This window comes from Micromys minutus (genome assembly GCF_963924665.1).
Source record: "Micromys minutus genome assembly, chromosome: 30".
Taxonomy (NCBI): domain Eukaryota; kingdom Metazoa; phylum Chordata; class Mammalia; order Rodentia; family Muridae; genus Micromys; species Micromys minutus.
In genome coordinates, this window is record NC_137965.1 from 9,731,790 (window position 1) to 9,756,999 (window position 25,210).

Here is a 25,210-nt window from a genome sequence, read left to right on the forward strand (position 1 = left end):
AAAAGACCACAAACTCCTTTTAATCAAAAGAGGAAGGGATCAGGTTGCTTATGAGCCTGCACTATGAAGCAAAGTTATATTCTAGTTCCATTTTCTGAGATCCTGAGAGTTTTAAGATTTTAAAATAAATTACTTTGCCTTTGGACAGTTTACTTTCCCTCTCTGTAAAATGGGTTGGTAACAATCCTATGTTGTGAGCTTGAAGCAAGTGCTGCGCAATCAATAGGAGTTTAGAGGTGTCGAGAGTTTGGTGAGAAGTGAAGGTGATTCCTATTTTGAGTGACCCTGTAGTTGCATAGTGAGAAGAGCTGATTCGTAAGGATTTAAAAAAAAAAAGAAGACCAGAATACCATGGGCTTACATCTAATTTTCTGGGACCATATTTACTGTATGGTTTTACATCACAAACTATAGAGCTTGTTGTAATAATAGTTTCAAAAGTGGTGGGGAGATTGTGTGTACCAAAGCTTGAGTCCTCATTTAGGCAGACCCCCAGAGGCTGGCTGTTTCTCTTCATAGGAGGAAGTGCATCTTTTTCGCTGCTTCCCCACGAGCTTGGGCTGAGTCAAATCTCTCTTCCCTCTAAAGTCTCGCAGGGGCGGTGACTACATGCTCAAGAGTAATCGTTCCATTATTATTGCTATCGTTATTAGAACAACATCAAAAAACCCTCAACAATAGTAATAGCAGCAGCAGCTATAATAATAACACCCTCTCCCTTTCCCCCATCTGAAAGATGTCTGATAGAAAGCAAGTTTGAGGATTCCCTAAGCTGAAACCTAAGGCCACCACCATTTTGGTGATGCAATGTGCTCAGTGGTTATCTTGAGGGAGTGCTGAAGTAAGACCTGCCCTGTTTTCTTACCCATTACCTGTTCCACTTCTCTGCAATGCAGTTTCCTTACCGATGGGGTAATATCATCACCCTCCAGAGTGTTTGTGACACATCAAGTCCATTCACGGTATTCATCCTCCTTATTTTTATTTATTCATTGGCTTTAACCCCAGTCTCACCCCCACTCTGCCCCCTAGTGCCACCATCTCGACTACTCAGAGAAGGGGAAGTCCTGCTCAGGTGCCAACCCACCCTGGCACATCAAGTCACAGCAGGAACAAGTGAATCTTCCCACACTGAGGCTGGACAAGACAGTCGAGCTAGCAGAAGGGAATCTGAAGGCAGGGAACAGAGTCAGAGACAGCCCCGTTCCAGTTGTTAGGAATGCCATGTGAAGAACAAGCTGTACATCTGCTACAAATGCATAGGCCTAGATCCAACCCATGCATGCATTTTGGTTGGTGGTTCAGTCTTTGGGAGCCCCTATGGGTTAGGGTTAGGGTTAGGGTTAGGGTTAGGGTTAGGGTTAGGGTTAGGGTCCAGGTTAGTTGACTCTGTAGGACTTCTTGTGGTGTCCTTGATCTCTCAGGCTCCCTCAATCCCATTCCCCATTCTTCCACAAGACTCCCTGAGGTCCTCCTAGTGTCTGATTGTGAGTCTCTGCATCTTTTTCCATCAGCTGCTGGATAAAGCCTCTCAGGAGACAGTAAGGCTAGGCTCCTGTCTGCCAGCCTAGCAGAGTGGCATATACTGTGTCAGCATTCGGTCCTCTCCCACGGGATGTGTCTCAATTGGGCCAGTCATTGGTTGGACATTCTTTCAAACGCTGCTCTATCTTTAATCTCTGCTTATCTTGTGGGCAGGACAAATTTGAGGTGGAAGGTTTTGTGGATGGGTTTGTGTTCCTCTCCCTCTAACGAAAGTCCATCCTGGCTACAGGAAGTTGCCAGCTCAATCCCCACATCCCCTTTCTTCATTGGTTTACTAATAAAGAAAATGGAAGTTAGATGTCTGGCCCATGAGAATTCAGTGAACAAGAGCCAGTGTTTAAATTCAGGGTGATCGCTAAAGATCCAGCATCCTCCCCCAATCTGTCATGTAGCAGCCATACCGAAAGTCACAGCTGGTATTTTATAACTGTTATTCCAAAATGGCAGTGTGTGGTGTCGTGATTTCCTACAAGACACTTTGCTCCTTTGGGTTTAGAATTCTTTATATGTAAAATGTGATTTGTTCGGGATGTGATTGTTTTGATTTGAAGAGCTTTCCTTCTCTCAGGGTCTTGGTATTTGCAGCCATGGGCAAAGTATGTCTAGGACAGCCCTGGATCAGAATTAAATTTACCCTTCTGTGTGGTTACCTACTTAAAGCTGTGCCATAGTTACACCTGGGTCATTTGTATCAAGCTAAGATGGTGTACCTTACTACTTCATTACAACAGGTTGCTAACACTGTATTCACACTATTTACACTATATTCACTTGGAAGAATTCTGTGGAAATTCTAGAACTTGGCTCACAAAGGGTGCATTGTCTGTAGACAATGTCGTTTAAAGGAAGGATTTGGAGGGCTCCTCTGTAGTCATACACTTAATACCTCCAGCTTTGAATTTATTTTACATATGAAACAGAAAGTCGTTATGTGATTGTAGACACGTCCATAACTCTCAACAATACTACAATCAACTGACAGCCTCGGTTCTGCCAGATGAAGAGAACTGGGCAGTCATTTGTCGGAGCTGAAAGAGTTAATTTGAAACGCTGCTTTTCAACTGGAGGGTATGTTTATCCTGTTCTTAGTCTCAAGAACAGAGAACAATCCTTTTACTTAATCATGCTTAGTACTTGCAGGCTTATGAGAAAGGCCACCTATATGTTCTAAACCCCAGGGTCATAGGTCGTCAAATTTGACTTGAGGTTACAATGGGCTGAGAAATAATTTGCTTTGTCTCTGTGAGTGGTGGCTTTCTAGTGCCAGCATTTCTTAGCTGAGCAGAGGATCCACACCTCTGTGTTTAGCAGGCTGGGCACACTCATTTGTTTTATCTGCTTGCTCCCAAAGGGTACATCCGGACTCTTGCATGTTGTGCTGAACACTTTTTTATCCATTCTATCCTCAGAGTACATGAAACCATCACCCACTAACAAACGGGCAAAGGAGGCTCAAAGAGAACCAACCCCAAGTCAAAATCACTGCAGAAGGCCCCAGGACCAATCCTGACCTATGATAGATCTTTACTTAGCTTCCTCACAGATTGAGCCTTTCACCTTGCTGGACAAAGACACACTGGTTTATCTCAACGTCTAAACAAATGGATTCCTTCCTGGATCTGCCTGGTCTTTGTGGTGGTGGTGGTGGTGTTAGATTTTTGTTCTTGTTTTAAGCCTTTGGCAAACTCAGTAGTATTTAAAGAAGGAACGCCTATGTTCAGCTAAGAGAACGCCCGCAGTGTAACAACGACAGTATCTCTATTAGTTGAAGAGAGTCTGTGTCTAAGGTTCAGAGTCGCAGATCCAGGCACAACGTGCGGCAAAACCCTGTCAGCAGCCTGTCAAGCTTGCCCCTTCCCAGTTCCTCCCCGGACACCAGCTCCCAGGTCTAAGGCTGGGCTTCACTGGAGCCCGCCCTCCCGCCAGCTCGCTTGGGAGGAGCCTTCCGGTTCTCAGAACTCGCTGGCTGTCTCCTGGCAACCACAAACGCAGGAGCCTCGAGGGCCTTCGGGCGCGTTCTCAGCGGGCCCTGCACGGTGGGCCTTAGTCATGGCTTCCAAACAAGCCAAAAGGAAAGAAGTGCATCGGATCAATTCTGCCCACGGATCAGATAAATCTAAAGAGTAAGGGACCTCTATCGCCCAGTGCCTTCCCTTCCCCTGCCCCCCGGGCCTGTCCCACCCAGAGCTAGGATTAGCCCTGGAGCAAACTACCAGACCAGGAGTTGATTAGCTTGGCCTGTGTCTGTCCTCCGGTCCAGGGGGCCAGTCTCAAAGATGCCTTTCCTTTATCCTCCTCAACCTAGAGCCATTTCCTTTCCAGAAAGCCTGCTTTCCTGCTTGGGGAAACTTCCATTTGTGAACTCTCCCAGCTCTTTAAACCCTGAGTAGCAGAGGCCTCTCAAAAGTTCAAAAGCCCCATGGGAAGAACATTATCAGTCAACCAAACCTTCCACAGCTTCCAGGGACTAAGACACCAACCAAAGAGTATGCACGGAGAGACCCTTGGCTCCAGTTGTACATGCAGCAGAGGATGGCACTGTCTGGCATCGGTGGGAGGAGAGGCCTTTGGTCCAGTGAAGGCGCATTTTCCCAGAGTAGGGGAAGCTGAGGCACTGAGGTGGAGAGGGTGGTTGGGAGAGGGAGCAAGGAGGAGGGCAGTGGGGATGGGAGTGGAGGAAAAGGGGATAACATTTGAAATGCAAATACAGAGAATATCCAATGAAGGGGGGCGGGGTTCAAAAGCAGGAGCTTTCTTAAAAAGGATACTCACCTTGGAAGACTTTAGTTAAAAAACTATCTCCTGTTCACCTACCCGTTCCCTGCGGGGGTGGGTGGGTGGGTGGGGGACTCAAGGGAAAGAGAAAAGGCGGGAGGGCAGAGAGTTTGTGTTTTTGCAGCAGCCCAACATTCTAGACTTTTAATCAGATGAAGTCAGACACTGAGTGATCTCAGAAATCTAAAGCCTGTAGCGTGAGGTCGATATTCCCAATGCCTTCTCGGCGGAGGTCCAAGCCCGGCTCATGAAAATGTTTGTAGTGTGTTTCTGTTCTGTTGTGTCTTTTAACAATCTCGATTCATATTATTTTCCATGGATACTCTCTTCCCTTTGGATACACCCAGTTATCCCACAGTACAGGTTTTGGGCCATTGTTTGAACCCAGCCCATTTGGAAGCCATTGCAGGTCTGGGAGACCAAACTGTACGTCACTGGGATCCTGAACAGTTTCACGCAGTACCTGTGGGGGATGGGCAGTACAAGACTTAACTGATTCTTACTTAAAAATCTCTCCTGTGTCTTCTCCCTGATGCTTACTTAGTCTTTAGAGTCTTTCCCTTCTAAACTGATCTCCTGGGCACAGTCGGGAGTTGAGATTCTGTCCTCATAACTAAACAAGCTTCTAGATTCCTCACAGATAACACATTCATTTTGTTAGCTTAAGTTTCAGAGTAGATTTTTAACAGGATCACGGTACTTCTGGGTACCAGTGTGACCAGGGCCGTTTCTACATTGTCTGATGCTCCAATCTAGAAAGTCCAAGACCCACAAGGCCCTCACCACCTCTACCACTTGTTCACTTCCCTCAGACACACTAGAAGACTAGCTCCCCTCCGCTCCTAGGATCTCTCTTCAGGCTGCTTTCCACCTGTCTTCACACCCTTTGCCTTCTCTGTTGACAAGTACTTTTACCTCCACATTGGTCCATGAGACTTTCCACTCTTCCCCCACCATTCTCACAAGTTCTATCTAAATATCGTACCCCCCTCCATCTTCTTATTTAGCTTCCTGATTTAAAACTGATTTAAAATTGTGTCCCCACTTCCCTACCCAAAACAAAACAAGAATTCACAGTACTTCCTCTCTCCTGTTCTACATGGTTTCTCATCACTGATGTTTGCTATTGTTTTTGTTCACTTTAAACACATACATGCAAATATACATACACACATATGTAGTTTTTTTTTTTTTAAACTTGTCTTTCCAATATGGGGTACCTTTAGATACTTCCTAATGTAAGTTCTGAGAAGATAGGGGGTTTTCTATTTTATACATTGTCAAATTCTTAGTACCTAGACTGGTTTGGGGGTCATTCATGGTAGGTGTTGAAACATGCTTTTTGTGGGTGTTCATATAATTATATAAAAGAATTGATTAGAAGTATAGACCAGTTGCTCAGAATAAATAATTGTCATGGGGGTTCATGATTATTTTTAAGAAGGCTGTCATTGGCAGACTAACTGATTCATTGTCCCATGTAGACAGAGAATGGTGATATTTGGTAAAAATACTTAATGGACTGAATTAGTAAATAATAGTGATTTTCAGATTTTACCAAGCTTAAAAAAATTAAGCCTCTTCCCCAAATAATAATGATGGTTATAACTAATCAACATTAAAGACTCACGTGTATTTAGGAGCTTGGTGGTAAGTTGTGAACATTAAGTAGTTTATTACAGATGGAAGAAGATGAGATTTTTAACTCCAGTTTCCATCAGTGTCTGGTCTGGCAGAATCCTGTGATGGTCGCAGGTCACACTGGTAAGATGAAGGGTCCTCCTCTGCCTGGACTGCTTTGGAAAAGATGGTGTATTTTAGATATCTTTTTTTTCTAATCTGAATTGAATTCTGCTGATACAAATGTATATTTGATTGATTAAAAGCAGAAAATAATGGTAAATACTTACACAATATAATATTATACAGATAGGTTTTGCTACCGTCGATTGAATATTAAATACCAAATCACTATTTTGACACAGCGTTAAAAGAGAGAAGGGGATGAGCAATCAAGTCGTTCCTCTGAAGTTTTGCCAAAGGGTAAACAGGAGGCTGCTTCACAAACACAGAACGAAGTGTCACACACTCACACAGCACTGGGGATCGAAGTCCAGCTAGATTCTGGTGCCACTGTCTTCCATAATACCATGGGAGACAGTTAGAGAACTTGACATCATTTACGGCTCCAGTGGTTACAGAGCCAGTAACAGAGCCAATCAACGCTCCCATGGGCCAGATTTGTGATAGTGACAGCATGTCATCAAACCTCTCTCAAATTGAGAGACCCGTGACTCTTTTCCATGTTAATCCTACCCTTATAACCACACATCTTAACTTTATAGAATTTCTAGAAAAGGCCAATGTATCTGATGGTATGAAATGTTTAAAAAAAAAAAACAGGATTATTTTAAAAATTAATTTCAACGATATGATGAAAGCAATTAAAATAGAATAGTAAATTTCTTGCTGAGTGTTACATTGAGCTCTTGGTTGTCTGAGAGAGGGGGGGGAAGAAAAGAGAGAGAGAAAGAGAGAGAGAGAGAGAGAGAGAGAGAGAGAGAGAGAGAGAGAGAGAGAGATCCTATCCCATGTGGCAGTAATTGATAAGTACTGCATTCCTCTGGTTAGCTTTACCCTCTGAGATATGACAAAAGCCCCGCCCACTACAGAGAGTAAGGTATAGGCTGAGAGGCTCCTTTGCAGCTCCTGGTGAATGTCAGAATTTAATGTATGGCCTATTTCCATCCTCACAGCCCACACCAAGGAAGATGTCAGAAACACAATGATGGAGGGACAGAGGAAGGACTACAGGGGGCTTTGTGATTTCTGTAGTTGACCTTTGTAGATCTCAACAATTAAGAACAGCCAACAAAATTTAAAAGCTAGCTTCATTGATAGAAGCCTGCTTCAGGGCAAGTTCTAATTCTTCATAAGATTTGGAATTATTGAATGAGTATGTCTCACAGTCAAGTCACTGGAAAGCCACAGAAGATTAGGAATTGTGGGACACGGTAATTTCCATCAAAGGAGCTATGATGTAGGTTGGGTAGGGAAAGAATTCATAATGGAAGCCACTAGGAAATCTATAGTAGCATTTTAATTTCCCTGGGGACTTGTTGGACAGCAAAGAAGTCATGTGTCTGCTTGAGGTTAGATTAGGGACATCATGAGACTCCTAGATTGAGCCTGTGTGTGTGCTGAGAGGAAGTTGCCTCTCACTGGCCTCTTTCATAATTTCCCTCAACAGTCACTCCTTGGACAGCTGCGTCAGGGCAGGAAATGTTTGGGGCACCAGAGGTCATCTGCACTGCCTGTGCAGAGAGGTCGGTGGGTCTTGATGCTGACACTAGCTCACGATGCAGCTGTATGGATGGAAGGCGATGGATAGGCTGAGAGAGTTCTAACGGTAAAGGAGTATGGAGAAGACATAACTACACACCCGACAGGCCCACAGAACTTTATGCTGCTTTTTGAACCATGGGAGAATGAAATGGGACACAGGTTCTGGAGCAGATCTGAAAAGGAACTATGGGAACACCGACCTGATCTGTGCTTGCCTGGCAGTGCATACAGAGGTGCTGTCCAGGTTCCGATAGGGTGGTGCCCGGAGAGGGAAGGGCTAACAAGTGATCGGTCTAGTATAATGGACTGTTTATTCTTATTCTCCTCGGGGGCCTGGCACGGTGTGTCGTAATGAATGTGTGTGCAACTCAACTGAGCCGAAGTGGAATCAAGCCTAGGAGCTGGGTCATAAAGCCCTCTGAATCAGAACAGGAGGGCCAGAGGGCAGAGTACCATGAGAGGACACAGGAATCCCTGCCCCTAGGTAACTCTTGGCAGAGGTTATGACATTTTGTAAGCATCCATTGCATATTTTAAAACACAAAGCAAACAGCTCTGCCTAATGAAGCTAAAACCTGCCTTTTAACTGTAACAGGCTCTGCCTTTAGCTTTCCTTCCTCTAGTCTTTGCTTTGAAGATTTATGTCATAATTCACTCGATTTGATGTGGTTGGAGAATTATCTCTGGCAGGGACTTGATTTGTTGTTGAAATCAATTCTTCTTTTATAGTTGTAGTGTGCGAACCTCTCTCTCTCTCTCTCTCTCTCTCTCTCTGTGTGTGTGTGTGTGTGTGTGTGTGTGTGTGTGTGTGCGTGCGCGCGCGCAAACATGCTTGTGACATTATGTGCATGTGAAGGTCAGAAGACAACTTTGGGTGCCTCTGCATCAACCTAAACCCAACATACCAGTTCAGATTTACGCCAATCTCCTTCCTTTCTACACACCTGCCATCCTTCTTTCTACATGCTTGGCTGCATCAATCCATCCAGCCCATCCTAAACTCAAGATTTTTTCCCATGTGGCCGACAGTGACTTCCCCCTCTTCTGTGCTAGTGAGGTCCCCTGTTTCTCCATTCCTCATACCCCTCCCCACTGCTGTCTTTATGCTCTAGTAACCCTGTGCCTCTAGCCTTCCTAATTTGAGACTAGAAACTGAATTGTTAGTCTTTCTATACACTCTCACACACTGTATTTTTTTTTAACGCACAAATGTTGAACTGCTAAAATCAGTTTCTATTCAAATAATTTTAGTAAAACTAAGGGAATAAAAGGTCAGCATAGCAACCCGTTTAAAACTATTTTTCAGTTAGAGAGAATAATCTTTTTGCAAAGGGGTTCCTTGAGAATTTGATTTTCAGAAGAGTGTGACTCAGAATGCCCTTAAAGCAGATTAAGTCCATTGTGTAATTCTATGCATATCCAGGCTCCTTGTGTGAGGTAGCCACACTGCTCGGGAAGGCATGCTGATTGCATTTTGCATAAATAAGCTTCCTCCCAGCGGGAGAAAAGTCAAGCCCCAACACTGAACAGCATGCTTTGAGAAAACAATGGCAAAATCCCAGGCCCCCATTTTATTGAAACTTAAATATCCCTACAGTGACCAGCATCCACAAAATAATCTCCTTACAGTAGAGATACCGGACTGTGTCTATGTCTGGACAAACCAGATTCAACTATTTTTTAGTTCTCAAAAGTCTCCAAAGACCTCATACCTTCGAACTGACTGTTTTGGTTGAAGGATTTGTTTGTTTTGTATAGTTCATACTGTATTAGAGTCTTGTTTATTGACTTGAGATTTACTTTTAACTGATTTATTGATTTTAATTAGAGATAAGGTCTTGTTGTGCTGCTCCCAGCAGTCCCCAAACTCTGTGTCTTCTTGTTTCTGCTCCCTCAGTGCTGAGATTAAAGCTATGCTGTACCATGATAAGAGGTGGGGGCAGGGAGGAGGAAGGAAAGAATATGCAGAGGATGGGAATTTGATCAAAGCATATCAGATGCATTTGTGGCAATGGTTTAACCAAAGACTACATGCTAAAAATAACTTTAAAATCATTTTATTGTTTTTGCAAAGTATGAGTTAATAGTGCCCTAATGTCTCCTGAAGTCATCATATTAATAATAGTCATGAAATATTATAAATTGTAGACTGATACAACCCTATGTAAAGATAATTATGACCTCTTCTGAATTACAAACCAGGCAAGGTATTTAATTTACTTGCTCTGGATCCACTATAGAGCAGTCAGTGTTCTGTATTACTTAGAAATAAACGAGACAAGCTTAAGTGAGAGTTTTCCTTAACCAGTCTGAAAGGATACATTTTCCTAAAATGGTTTCTTCTCAGATACACCAGATATTTTGTGTCACCTAAATAATTTTGCACCCTCAGTTTCTTGTCTTCCTAGAGTATAGTTACAATTCATTCTTCACTAGCACAGATCTATCCTTTGTGCTCCCTCTGGTCCATGTCTCCTGTCTCAGAGCACTCCTAATTTCACACACACCTGCACTCTCTGAAGGTCTGTAATTATTCAGCATGGTGTCTACAGAGAAACATAAGAATGATGGTATCCGTCTGAATTCCTTTTGTTATCTCTTCTATTTCTTATATGTAATTTGATTATATCTTTGGAAACGCGCAAAGCTATTATTATCACTATTGTGTGTTTATAGCACATAACTTAAAAATTTTGCTAACATGTTATATAATTTACTTACCTTGGCTGTTTGAGGCCTGTCCTTGTATGTGTTCACTTCCTGTTTTCCTGAAGTAAGTCCTTCAGGATTCTTGTCTGCTTTGTAAAGAATTTGTTGTGGTAGAGTCAGTGTTACCATGTTTGTATCTCATTTAAGATGAACATTTTTATCTTTGGTATAGAAGTTTGGTTGGATGTTGACTTCAGACCTGGCAAATAGATTTTCCTCCATTCTAAAGATCCCACTTCATTACTTTCTGGTGCCTGTTATTACTATGAATTTGAGACGGTTCTTCATTTTAAGCAATTTGACTTTCAGTTACATAAATAGGTATAGATTGTATTTTCATTTTATGTAGGCTCAGATTACCACCTTCCTATCACTTATTCATCTTTTAAAACATGGTTAAGTTTAGATCTGAAAACCTATCTTTTGTCAATTTTACATATTTTTTTAAGTCATCTCTAACATGCTAATGCCATTATCCCCATTCCCACATTCTAACTACTTTATCACTGTGGAAGCCCTAGTATGTCTGTGTTACAGTTTTAAGTCTGTTCACATGTGAACTTCACACTTTCTGTTTCTTTGTTTCTATGTAAATACCAGCTTTTAAACATCTTCTTTCTGACAGCCACACACACACACACACACACACACACACACACACACACAGAGCGATGCAATATCTTTTATTTATGTTATTTTATAATAATTACTTTAACTTTTTAGTTTTACCACTAAATTTTTTAAAATGGTCTTTGTTCATATCTAAATGTTTGTTTAATGCTTTCCCAATCTCACCCCTGAGTAGCAACTGCCCCTTTCTTCCTTTTTGAAAATTATAATTGCACTTACTTTAAGGGCTTTTAGAGTTGTTATTTTCTCTTCTTTGGGGTTTAACTCTTTCCTTTTGAGATGCTGGCTCCTCCCGGCTTTCTATTTGCCTTTTGCTTCACACTTCTTGTTCATTTCTTCTAGATATTCTGAGGTCTGACACCTAATTCCTGCCATCAAGTTGCTATTGTTTTCTGGGATGACAAGGGCCTTGAAGCTAGTTGACCCACACTCCTGAGAGTACACTTACTTAGCTGTTATGTTAAATGGCTGCTTTTGGAAGCTACCTAAAGAATGTTCCTCTTCTCCTGAGCCCTGGCCTCTCTCCAGAGACATAAGACCAATCTACAAGTGAGCTACAACCTGGCCAGGAGGCCAGCAGAGGCCCCTAGCACTGGGTTGCAAAATAAGAACATTGACTATGTTTTAAAGTTTTACCACAACTCCCCCTCCTCCTAAATCTTAATGCTAGAATCTTGAGTTCTCTGCCATATGGGAAATAGAGTCTCTGTTCAAGGTGCCCAGCCTGTCATACCGTAAACTACAGACTTAGTTCAAGGCTAAGAACTTATAGGTGGCTCTGACATTTGTTCCTTCTTGACACCTCCTTCTCACGACCTTTCTGGGGTAGGTAGACTTTCAGTTCTTCAAGGTCTACTTTGTCACTGTTTGAATCCACTTCCCAGTGAAGACTTATGCACTGAAGCCTTTCATCCCACAATTCACAACAGAGGCTTCTTGTAATCAGTCTACTGATCATTGTCAATCACCGAGCACTGCTTCCCGGAGTCTACACTCTCTTCTGGTTTAGCTTTTTTCCTATGAGAGCCAGCTTTTCACTCTGAAATGTTTCCTCTCTCTAAAGACTTTTGTTGTTATTGTTGCTTGTGGTGTTTGTTTTTAATCCCATTTTAACCCTTTGAAATATCAGATTTTATGTTGTAAATTTCTCCATTAACTTGTAATAAGTTTTTTTTTTTTAATGCTTCCTTCAAATGTGGTCTATACAAATTCTATATGTGCTGTTAACGATTATCTACTAGTGTTTGGGTATATTGGTAGATAAATTGACTATATACATAGCTTTTAGGTTTTTATATTGCTGGTTTGAATTTTCTAAAACTTGGCAACATGTATTTCCTATTATCCCAAGTTCCCAAATCTTTCTTTATTGTACAGCATATGGTGTTCCTTCAGAGGACCAGGGTTCTAGTCTCCGTACCTACATGGGAGCTCATAACTAGCTATGTATAATTCCAGTTCTAGGAGATCCAATGCCCTCTTCTGACTTCCACAGGCACTAGGCATGTGGTACATATACATTCATTCTGGCATAACAACCATGCACATAACAATTTAAAAAATATAAAGCACATTTAAGAATCACCTTGTTCTCAGAATCAATGAGAACAGGCACAAGGTACTTTAAACACTGAAAAGGATCTCAGCTATGCTAGACTTTCTGCAAGCCAGCTTCAAACTCGCACACACCGGCGTACTCGACCTTGGGCTACACTTGAACATTGTCAAGTTTGCCTAATGATACCAACAATCCCACAGACTGGCTTGACTCTCTTACCTGGAATCTTTTAAAGTAATAGTCTTTAAATGTATTTAATGTAATAAATAGTATTTAAAAGTAATTGAAATACAGTTGATGTGTTCCAAGGAGGCAGCTAATTAGTTACAAAGCTCAAGAGCTTGGACTAAGCCTTGACTTAGTGTGACTGGCTACAGACAGAGGCAGATATTCCAAGAGCCTTTATTTCTTTAAAAATAAAATCTTCATTTTAAAAATAATTTCTAAGACTATTAACCTTTCTAGAGCTGGGTGTAGTGGTGTGCACCTTAATACCAGCACCAGAGAGGAAGAGGCAGAGGAGGTGGGATCTCTGTGAGTTTGACATCAGCCTGGTCTACGTACATAGGGAATTCCATGACATTAAGAACTAAATAAAGAGATCTTGTGCCCCTCCAACAAAAAAACAAACAACAACATTCAGAACTATATGAAGAAATCCCCCCTACCAAACAAACAAACAAACAAACCAAAAATATTCATTTTCTAAAGGATGTAACCTTATCTTTGGTCTTTCATTTATTTGTTTGTTTGTTTTGATGCAATGTCATTTTTTCTTTTAACCTATAGCTTGTTGCAGCACTAAGTAGAACACAATAGTGTAAAGACTCCTTTTCCTGGGACTTGCCCGGGTTTCTCTATTAGTAGTAAGGAATGTTCTATTTTTCCTGAAAATTTACTTTTTGCCTCCTGACCTCTTATATATTTTGATGTGCTACTCTACTTAGGGATTTTTCTTAAAACAATGTACATATTCTCAGATTTTATTTTTAACCATGCAGCCGACTGAGACTTAAAACAAAAACAAAACTAGAAAACCTATAAAAAGAATGGGAAACTTGGGACCCAAAACTGAGGAAGAATTATAGATGACCGACGTCTTCTAAAGCAACGCTGGGCAGTGTCACAGGATCCTTTGCTTTAATGCATACGGGGAAAGATGTTGAGCATAAAAGAGGAACAAACCCTCCAACCTCTGCAAGCAGCCGTGAAGGTGTGAAGGTGCAGGCTCTAGGGGACACTCACAGAGGATGCCCAGACACAGCACATTAAAAATGCAAGCTCTGAAACCGGAAGTGTGAACTCTTGTGGCTTCAGACAGGGAGGGATGAGGAAACTGAGCGTAACCCCTGAGCATTGTAATAGGAACTTGGTCTCCATGAAGTTCAGGTCACCCTCTGGCTCATGGTTGCTGTGGGGAGGAACATAGTCATCACCCAGGCAGAACGTGGCTGTCCCCAGAGCATGTTTGCCTAGCATTTCCTCTACCTCTCCCTACAAAGCAGTGGTTGGCTTGAATCTGGACTATGCTTGCTTTTCGGAGAGTTTTGAGTGAAAGCACAGCCCTGGAGACCTTTGTTGGAATATCCTCGGCAGAGGCCAACCCAGGTTCCCAGTTCTCCTGAGGAAGAAGGGTTGACTTTAACAAAAGTGCCGTCAGCCAATAGGATGGTGGGATATGAAGACTGTAGTGCGCACAGAAAGGACTTAAGAGGGGCCCTGAGTGCCCAAGTCGCTCAAGTGTGAGGCTCAGACCACCCAAACGAGCATCGGGAGTGATACTGGGGGCAGAGCCCGGACAGGACCTCCTGCCAGGTCATTGGGTTACAACAGAAGTGTCTGGGAACCAGTCTACTTGGAGCCTCTGAGGGTGCTAGCGAGGTCCCCCTTCCAATGGCCTCCACCTTGAAGTCATTCCATTTCCCTTGGGGCTTTCTTGTGTACCAGGCAGGGTTGGAGCCCAGAAAGTAAAAAGATCTTGGGAATTAGGAGAAAGACAGAAAAGAAAAAAGAAAAGAGAAGAAAAGAAAGAAGAGAAATGAGAAGAAAGTATAAAGAAAAAACTGTGCAAGATTAATAGCAACAATAAAACCGACAGTTTTGTTTAGAAAAGTGAAAAGCTGGGGCTGGAGAGATGGCTCACAGATTAAGAGCACCAACTGGTCTTCCAGAGGACTGGGGTTCAATTCCCAGCAAGCACTTGGTGGCTCACAACGGTCTGTAACTCCAAGATCTGACAGCCTCACACAGATACACATGCAGGCAAAACACCAATGCACATAGAATAAAATTAAATAAATAGTATTATAAAAACAAAAAGCTTTAAAATCAAAATTCACAGAATTGAAATTTCAAGTTATCGATGCTTAGTTAAATAAAATGTATAATAGAAGATATTATGAAATCATTATTATGATATTATATGATAATATGTACTACATATTAATATATTGTAATATGATGCAAATTATATAGTACAATAAATAAAATAAGAGATAAGCATTTATGGACATAGAACATATAAAAATAGATGGAAAATATAATATACACAGTGTTTTTTTTTAAGGAAAAATTGCAGTTTTCACATTGATCTGATGATAGTAAACAATGTGGCGCTTAACGGAAGTCCTTTTTATTTAGCTTTTTTTTTTAATCAAAATAATGGTCATTTACTACTTCCACATATAGAAAAACCAAAGTCATATTTGTGAGAATATTCCAAAACCTATTATTCTTATAAGATTTTTTTTATGAGCATGAGTTACATTTTAATGATTTTATATTTCTATGAAACTAGACAATATTCTGTTCACACCCATTTTTGAGTGTCCTATATGAGGACACTAAGCCTTTTGTGGTTCTTTCTGTCTCTAGCATTGTCACATGTCGACAGTCTTACTGACAAGTGTACCCAATTTACCCTACTGACAAGATCACTCAGTTTATGCTCTGCAACTAACTCACTATTTTATCTCAGTAGCTTAGTTAAGATTCTTAATTAAGACTCTTCAACTCACTCTCACAAGTGTCTACTCTTTTGGCAGCAATGTGCCACCCGGTTCTTCCGAACAGAAGAAGGGAAAGTTCCCGATCTGGCCGGAGTGGAGCGAGGCAGACATAAATGCCGAAAAGTGGGATGCAGGCAAAGGCGGGAAGGAGAAGGACAAGGCTGCCAAGAGTCCCATCTTTGTAAGTAGGCGTGGCTCAGGCTGCGGATGAGCATGTTTGTTGTCCCGGAGATGGAAGCCAGCCAGGGTCTTACACATGCTACACAAGTTCTACCCCCTAGTTGTGTCCCCGGCTCGTTAATAATGATGCAGTTATTAACAGGAGTTTACACTCCTCCGTCTCTCCGATCTCCATTCCAAAAGGAAAGCCTTACTCTCCCTTTGAGTCCCCTCCCCTATTGTGTTACCTCTTCGTTTCTCCGAGCTTTGTTATCCTGGGAAAAGGTCTGGGAAGAAACACGATGGTATCCTCATGAAATACAAGAGAAAATGAAAGACAAATGAGCGGGCTTAGCAACTGGTTTAGACAATGGGAACCGGTTCGGACAATGGGGAACCAATATTTGACTCCTTAGCAAAAATCTCTTAGTATCCACTTTGGCCCGTGATGTTCAGCCTTTAACTGGCGTGAGATGCTACAAAATAAAACAGACCGTTGGCTGTTGTTCCATTTTTCTCTATTTCCCTCCCATCTTCCAAACAGATTTGTGTTTTATCCATAGATACACCCTAGAATCTCATCAGCAAGTGGTTGGTTTTTCACTGTCTCGATAAAGACGCCCTGAGCTCCTAAAAGACTATTTGTTAAATGTCCCTGTGAGAGTTTTCAAGCACCTTTGCCCTCTCCTCCTCAGAGTTTCTTCACACCTTGGATTGACCCATCAGATTGCTACACATCTCCATTGCTTAACTGTGGATTTGCCCAATCTAGCCTACTGCTGTACAATCTGAAAGACAGTCACACAGAGACACATATCCATACATAAGCAAACAACAGATCCCCACACGCTTTAGTTTGCATTTGAGCATTATAATGTCTCATCTTAATCTGACCATAAAGGGTTCACAGGCCCTTTGAGTCTGAAAGGTCCAGTCATTTTAGGTAGGGTGCTAAGAATGCTTTGGCTAGCACATTGGTGGTTTGGCCATTAAAGTAATTACTTACCTTGATTAAATATTGTTTGTGGTCCAGTCACTGAGACTCTGCACCACGTTAACAGAATTTAAATGTTAATATTTATCATTTGAGATTATTCTATGCAAATAAAGACACCATAGGCCGATCTAATCATTCTGGTCATTTTGTACGCATTTCAAGAAAGTTTGCCAAATGGTATTAAGTGAATCTTGTCAATGTTCCGTAATCAAACTTGACAATTAAAGTTCTGTCGACACATGTCGACCCCCCCCCCGCCCTTATTATCCTTTTATTGAAAACAATTTTTGTCACCTAGTGTACTTTGCTCACGGTTTTTCTTATCTTAGTTTTCCATACTTCCTGTCTGGATCCACCCAGGTTCTCTCTCATTGGAAAGCAAGCACGCTTCTAAGGGATAACATTAAAACGAACTAGACTATAGTAATATACAACAAACTAATACAACAGAATTAGACAAACTAAACAGAAGGAGAAGAACCCACCAGAAGGCACAAGAAACAGACCCATTTGTTTGCACACCTAGGAATCCCCTTAAAACACTACACTGAAAACCACAATATATATGCAAAAGATCTGTAGGGTAATAAGAGAAAAGAATATATATACATACATATATATGCATATACATACACATATATGCATATATATGTGTGTGTATATATATATACATATACACACAAATAATAAAATGATAAAAATTGAAAAGTCATTGTAAAACAAGGAACCTCTAAAGATGTCTTTGGGTTCATTTTCTGTTGGCCACCTACTGCCAACAGGAACAAACTGTGTGACTTCCTTGGAGGAATCTAGCTTTCCATCTGTAAGTGGTCCTCAGTTGGCCATTGTTTCTGGGTTTTCATTTCTCCTTTCATCTCTACGGCACCTTACAGGCCCTCTGCATGCTTCAGTCTCTGAGTTCACAGGAGCTCTGTTCACAGTGATTTAGAAGACCTTGTTTTCTTGGTATCTTCTATCCCTTTCTGGTTACCCTCTCACTGACTCTCTTCCTCAGGGTTCCCTGAGCCCTGAGGGTTGGGATTTGGTGGAGACTTCCTGTTTAGGCTGAGTGTTCCAGGTCTCTCACTATCTGCATAATGTCTGGCTGTAATCTCCGTATTTGTTCCCATGTGCTCCAGAATAAAGTTTCTGATGATGGCTAAGCTAGGCACTGCTCTAGAAGTATAGCAGAATATTATTAGGAGTCATTTCATTGTCTTTATTTTTCTTTAGCACAGTGGTGTTTAGTTTTATACTATGCCTTGGGCTACCTAGTCTCAGGTTTTTGATCATCCAAGCAGTGTTGGGGAAGGGATCCATATTGTGGAGTGGGCCTTAAGTCAATTCAGATATTGGTTGATGCTCCTACAAGCTTTGTGGCCTCCTTGCCCTAGTAAATGGCAGAACTTCCAGGCTGTCCACTGTGGTAGATAAAAGTTTGTGACTGAGTAGGTATTTGGTTGGGGGACAGTACCAACCTGTACCAGAGACACTAGCACCTTTGGCATTTGACCATTCTTGAGGATGTAAGATAGAATATCAAAGTGGTATTGATTTGTATTTACCTGGTATCTGAGGATGTTAAACATTCCTTTAAGAGTTTCTCAGACATTTGAGTTTCCTCTTTTGAGAATTCTCTGTTTATATCTAAAGTCCATTTTATTTTAATGGTGTTGTTTTCTTGATAACTTTTGTCTTTTCTTTTCTCTTTTGAGTTCTGTATATATTTTGGATATTGCCCTCTCTCAGCCTATTGGGAAAAAAAAATCCACATTCTGTAGGGTGCCATTCTGCCTGAATGACAGTGTCCTTTGTCACACAGAAGCCTCAGAGTTTCATGAGGTCTCCCACTCACTCACTCCCACCCTGGCATTCTCCTACCCTGGGGCATTCAACCTTCACAGAACCAGGGCCTCTCCTCCCATTGATACCTGACAAGGCCATCCTCTGCTACATATGTAGCTGGAGCCATGGTTCTTTCCATGTGTACTCATTGGTTGGTGGTTTAGTCCCTGGGTGCTCTGGGAGGGAAGGGGTCTGGTTGGTTGATAATGTTGGTCTTCTTAGGGGGTTGCAAACCCCTTCAGCTCCTTCAGTCCTTTCTCTAACTGCTCCATTGGGGTCCCCATGCTCAGTCCAGTTGTTGGCTATGAGCATCCTCATCTGTATTTGTCATGCTCTGGCAGAGCCTCTCAGGAGACAGCTTTATATTTCTATTTATTGGGACTGAAAGTTTTGCTGGGTATATTAGTCTGGGCTGATATCTATGGTCTTTTGGAGCCAGTAGAACATTGATCCACACCCTTTTAGGTTTAAAATTCTCTGTTGAGAAGTCAGATGTAATTCTAATAGGTCTACCTTTATAAGATACTTGGCCATTTTCCCTTGTAGCTTTTAATATTCTTTCTTTGTTCTGTTCATTTTGTGTTTTTAATGTATTTCGAGGAGACTTTCTTTTCCGGTCCAGTCAATTTGATGCTCTTTGTGTTTCTTGTAGCTTTTAGGCATCTCTTTTTTTAGGTTTGGCAAAGTATCTTCTATAATTTTTTAAAAATTATTTTCTAGGTTTCTTCTTTTTCCTTTATTCATTATATCCTTAGAATTGATCTTTTTGTAATGTCTCAGATTTTCTGGATGTTTTGTGCCAGAAATTTTTTAGATTTAACCTTTTCTTTAACAGCCTTATTCATTTTTTCTGTGGCGAATTCATTGCCTGAGATTCTCCTCTTCCACCTTTTGTATTCTGTTGGTTAGGCTTGCCTCTGAAGTTCCTGTTTGAGCTCCTAATTTTTTTTTTCCATATTTCTATAATATAGATTTTCTTTATTAATTCTGTTTCTATTTTGGGTCATAAACTGTTTTATTCATTTCCTTCTACTATTTGTTTGTGTATGGATAGATTTTGTCAAGAGATTTGTTTTGTTTCCTTTTTAAGAATCTTTATCATGTTCACAAGGTTTATTTAAAGGCCTTTGTCTTGTGCTTCAGCTATGTTACAATACTCAGAGCCTACTGATGTGGAGTTCCTGGGCTCTAGTGGAGACATATTGTCCTGGCTGTTACTGTGTTTTTATGCCAGTGTCTAGGCATATGGGTTTGGGACTATTGTAACTCTAAATGCAGATATCTGGTCTTTTCTTTGTCCAGCTGGGGTTTTATTTGTTGGTTTCTGTTGTACTCCCAGGTTCTTAGAAGTGCATGGCAGATGGCTGTGGCCTGAAAGGAAATTCCTCAGGAATTCTGATAGACATGGCCACTAGGAAAAGGTGTTCTTAGGTATTAGTAGCTGACATTTAGGGATAGCAATGGGCTAGGAGGAGGGGCTGCGGGATCCACAAGAGCAAGGGGAGAAGGATGTTTTACCAGGGTCTGCTTGCTCCCCTGAAAACGGGGACAAAGGGTAAGCAGAGGCCAAAGCATGAGGTGTGCTGGAGTGTTGGGGACGAGACTTGTGGGTTAGATTTGGAGGCCTGAGAGATGAAGGTCTGCAGGTAGCCTGTTTTCTCCCCTAAATTTCAGTATTTAAATATTCCACTAGGTATTTCTGAAGACAGATTACACACATAATATTCTAAAAATACTTCTATGTTGATCTAATATTTATATTAGTTGGTTATTATTAAGATTATATTTTATTAAAATAAAGCCACATAATAACGTTCTATTTAAATTTTTCTTTCTTTACCTAGCACTTTTTTGAAGACCCTGAAGGAAAGATTGAATTACCACAGTCATTGAAAGTCTTTTCCTGGAAACGTCCACAAGATTTTATCTTTAGCCGAGTAAGAATTATGTTCACTGTTGAATGAAATATATATTACCCACTAGGATGGAATATCTCATTGACCAAAGTTTTCTGTCCTCAAGTAATTTATATACTTTCCCTGTGGTTTAGAGCAAAAGAAATGGCCCCTTGGCCTTAAACTCAGAAGTTACTATTCATCGGTGTATTTAAATTCCTTTATCGAGCGGACTATGAAGATGCTTAGTTGATCAGGTGCTTTCTGTGAGGACATGAGTTCAATCCCTGAACCTGTTTAGAAAGCCAGATGTGGCAGCATATGCTGGTAACTAGTGCATTAGAGATGGATACTCTTGCTAATCTCTGGGGCTCACCAGCTAACCAGCCACCTAAATTAGTGAATGTCAGATAAAAATCATGACTCAAAACCCAGAGTATACAGTGACTCAGGAAGACACACTAGGTTGCCTATTGCCTCTACATAAACCACCCAAGTGTTAAAGCATACACACATGGACACAAGCTCTCTCTCTCTCTCTCTCTCTCTCTCTCTCTCTCACACACACACACACACACACACACACACACACACACTCATGCAGAATAAAATCTTGTATAGATGTCAAGGAGATTATTCTGTTTTTGTTTACAGATTTGAGTTTTTCACTTTCTATCCAAGATGCCAAATGATAGCCCAAAATGTTACTCAACATCACTGGCTATTTCTAACTGGCACATTCTGTATCTCAGCATGAACTCACAGGGTGTGAAGGTTTGTTTCCTCCAGTGTCTATTGGAATTAATTTTCCAGGCCAAGAGGTTTGCACATGGGTTCCCATCTTCCAGGGATCCTCCCAGCATCTTCTGAAGCTTATCTTCCCTTTCAGATTCTATGCTCAACCACTGCAATCATTTCTTTGTGGAGACACCTCTGTTCTAAGCAGCTCTCACACACCTCAAGACTTTAGCTGCTCTAGTCAAACATCTTAATAGCAATATTCATTTGAGTGTATTTCTTGTCTCTAGGGTTTTAATTATCACTAATGCTTTTTCCCTTGCTGAATTCCTTACTGTTTTCATTGAATGTCTAGAACACCAGTAGGGTAAATTAATTAGTACCAGTCAAGTCGTAGTAATGGAGCCGATTCTTTCTGTGCATTGGTAGTCTATTGAGTCTCTGTTTCCATACAACGCGGTTTTTGTTCTTCTAAGTGTTAGCCTCCATGAGAGTTGCTACTAATGCAGGAAAATGCAATTCGGTCCTCTTACTAATTGGAAAAAAGCTGTATCTATATTGAGTGATTTACTAAAACAACAGTGTCTTTTGAATGCTGCCTTGTAAGACATTTCAAATGAGACCATTATGCACAAAACATACTTCTAAATCAATGTCAATACCGGGCAACATTGACAGGAATATAAATCTCCACTGACTACATGATGCACCTGAAAGTGATAGAATTTTAAATAATTGTTAGTCTGCTCTCTGTAAACTAATCATTGATGCTTCCCGACACGAATGGCTTTATAAATTGAATAAATAGGTGTTTTGTAAATGATCTCCTCTATTTTTAGTATTAAGCATAAATGCAGTCTTGGCTGGTGACCTCTCCACCCGAATGCCTCACAGCAGGTCATTAGCTGCACACTGCTACCTGTCCTCCGCAAAGGTTCTTTTCCGGATGGACCATCTGAGAATGGGTGGCACAGGACACCAAGAGGTGAAAATACAACTAGGAAAAAATCTCCATAGGATTTCAAGATTTGTTGTATAGATTCTCAGTCAGAACCATTAAATATACTCATAAGTAAGGTTAAAACAGTGACAAAGTATCTCATAAATCCAAGACTTGATATGAGGTTTGGTCTATGACACCTCCCTTTCTAACTGTCTTATAAAACTAACCCCTCCCCCCTCTCTCTTTTTAATTGCAACAGTTGACCCTTCCCTTTCCTTTCTGTAAACACTTCCATACTCCTCTTATTGATTGCTGTTATATGCATATATATATATATATGTATGCATATATGCATACACATGTACATTTTTAAATATAATGTGCTGAGTCTGAATAATGCTACTCCTGGGTACGCTTCTCAGTGAAACAGTTTAAGAACAGTCAGATTGCCTCTACCTCTATCCTGGGCACCCATTTATTATTATATAATATTATTATATTGCCTGTAAATAAATGACTGTTCAGTACTCTTGATGGGGGGTGGGGGGTATGGGAGTGGTGGTGATTATTTTTTACAACACCAAAAAGGGCCTTGGTTCCCTGTGGAGAAGGGGTCTTGGTGTGTACACATGGTTTGACTCCTCTGGCCTTGTTGGTGTTTTACAAGTTCAAAGGTTAAGTAGTAAAAGCCCTGCTCCACCTGGTGTGATGTAATCTCAGCCTTTGACTTTAAAGACCCTAATCCTGCTCTTTCTGGCTGCCAAGAGTTTTCCCAGGCACTAGCCTATTTTCTGTAGCCTACTGGAGGACCTAATACACTTTTCATTGGCTGAGTAGAGTGTGGTGGTCTGTAAGATTCTGGAGTGGATTGTATCATTCAGGATTGTTGACATTAGATAAATCAATTGGTGTGCTCTTCTCTGGGAAAGACTAGTTCTCTCATGAAACTGTCTTTTAATAACTTAGGTTTCTTTTACTTTTTTTATTCAAATAAATGTCTTTTTTTTAATTTCAGACTCCTGTAGTTGTGAAAAATGAAATCACATTTGACTTGTTTTCACCAAACGAACATTTACTGTGCAGTGAGGTAAGTAGAGCCATGGGGCCCACTGTCCCTGCTGAGGAATGGCTTCCTGGCCAGTCTCCTGGACAGCCCTTGGCATTCACCCTTGTTCCCTGTTGAGTTGTACAAATGACTGTTTTTTTTTTTCCCCAAATCATTTGAAGTGTAGCTATCAATTAAAAATTTATATCTTAGTGATTCAATATATAGCATGGACTACTCATCAAATTAAAAATGTTTTTTGTATGGTGGGAACACATAATCAACCATTTTAGCTTACTTTTGTCTAAAAATTCTTAGTGTTCTCTGAAGCAGTTAGATGTTCCCCACCTCACATAGATGTGTGCATGCATGATGTATGTATGTGTGCATGTGTGTATGTATACATGTATATATACATACACACATGCACACACTCTGCTAACTCAAAATCAATGTAAAGTCAACATTTTTGGGTCTTTTAATTTATGATATTATGGCATATTATGAAAACAAAATCAAGACCTACTGATTTTTATTCTGTAATTCAGAAATCAAAATATGAATATATACTGTATATAAAATTTATTATCACTCTTAGAAACATATTTCTTATCATATTTCACTTAAAATGGTTGTATCATTTTATAATAGCCTATGAATTCAATCAATGTTTTGTATTCAGCTTATGAGGTGGATTATCAGCGAGATCTATGCGGTGTGGAAGATATTCAATGGTGGGGTACTGAGCAATTACTATAAGGGAAACACGGGAGAGCTTCCTGCTCTGCTCTGGAAACCCTGGGAACACATATACTCTCTCTGCAAGGCCGTGAAGGGTCACATGCCTTTGTTCAACAGCTACGGGAAGTATGTCATAAAGCTGTACTGGATGGTAAGTCATTCAAGCCACTGTAAATTTGAATTAATTTGTCCTTCCTGTTAACATAAGAACTCAGAATACAAATAAACCACTGTATTTAGTTCTCTCAGGCAATCTTGGATTTTTTTTTTTCCCATAGAAAGTTAGCCTTCTATGGGAAACTTTTGGCTGGGCAGCCAGACTAAAGGTAGAGTTCGGTGATTTCCAGTGATTCCTCAGTGGTCTCATCCAAAGAGTGCTTGCAGGGGTGCTATTCACAGGCAATCACTGAAACTCAGCAATTTCCATATGGGTTATTTTTTGCCAGCATGGTAGCCACTTGGTTTTGCAGTTGATAGAAAAGAGTGGTCTCTCAGCTGGGGGAAGAATTTCTCTCTTTTGAAGCAACCTCCATCTAGAATGATTCCATGCACACCCACATATGTGTGCATTGCTATCAGTAAAGAATTTAAGTAAATTCTTTCAGACAAGATACTCTCCCTACCCCCTTATTCTTGACCCTTCCCAGACACAAACCTCCTATGTTTGTTGATTTTGAAAGTTCTTCTTTAGTTCTGATACACTACATACACTTGTCGATCCTTCAAAGATTTAGAAAACAAACTTACTTCTAAAAATAAACCTGGCTACCTTCCTCTGTCAGCGTGATCTGCTGCAGATGTGCTTTGGCCGTCCAGTCCACTGCTGTGATCTGCTGCAGATGTGGTTTGGCCGTCCATTGCTGGTCCTCCTCTCCCTTCTCTTTCCTCCGCTGTAATGCTTTCTGTCTACTGTAGAATAATTTCATTTTCTGCTCTTGTAATGGGGATTCTTTTCCTTCTTTACACAGGTCTCTCAGAGCCTCTTTCCTTATGACGTTTTCTTAGAGGCAAAACATTTCCTCAGGGCCTTTAATGTTTAAAATTCTGATTTCTTTTTAATTGCCTTTAGTAATACATGCTCCAAAACTCCAGAGGCTAAAGCTGGAGATTCTGAACTTCAAAAACTTTCTGGGCTACAGAGTAGGTACAAAGCTATTGTAGGCAATTTCATGGACCCTTTATCAAAATAAAAAGTTAAAACAATGAAAACACACACACACACATACATACATAAACACACATACACACACACATACACACACATACACACACACATA

At 40.8% G+C, this 25,210-nt stretch overlaps 1 protein-coding gene across 1 annotated transcript in view; it reads left to right on the plus strand.

Annotated features, from left to right (window-relative positions):
* Nucleotides 1-3,594: 3,594 nt before the first annotated feature.
* ADGB (androglobin) overlaps nt 3,595-25,210 on the plus strand; it is a gene marked incomplete at both ends in the record, with an annotated part of 113,720 nt that continues 92,104 nt past the window's right edge. The window contains 5 exons of the mRNA XM_080941730.1: nt 3,595-3,668; nt 15,589-15,751; nt 20,416-20,508; nt 23,163-23,234; nt 23,875-24,084. Of these exons, the coding sequence (XP_080797856.1) occupies nt 3,595-3,668; nt 15,589-15,751; nt 20,416-20,508; nt 23,163-23,234; nt 23,875-24,084 (612 nt within the window). The remainder of the gene's footprint in view (nt 3,669-15,588; nt 15,752-20,415; nt 20,509-23,162; nt 23,235-23,874; nt 24,085-25,210) is intronic.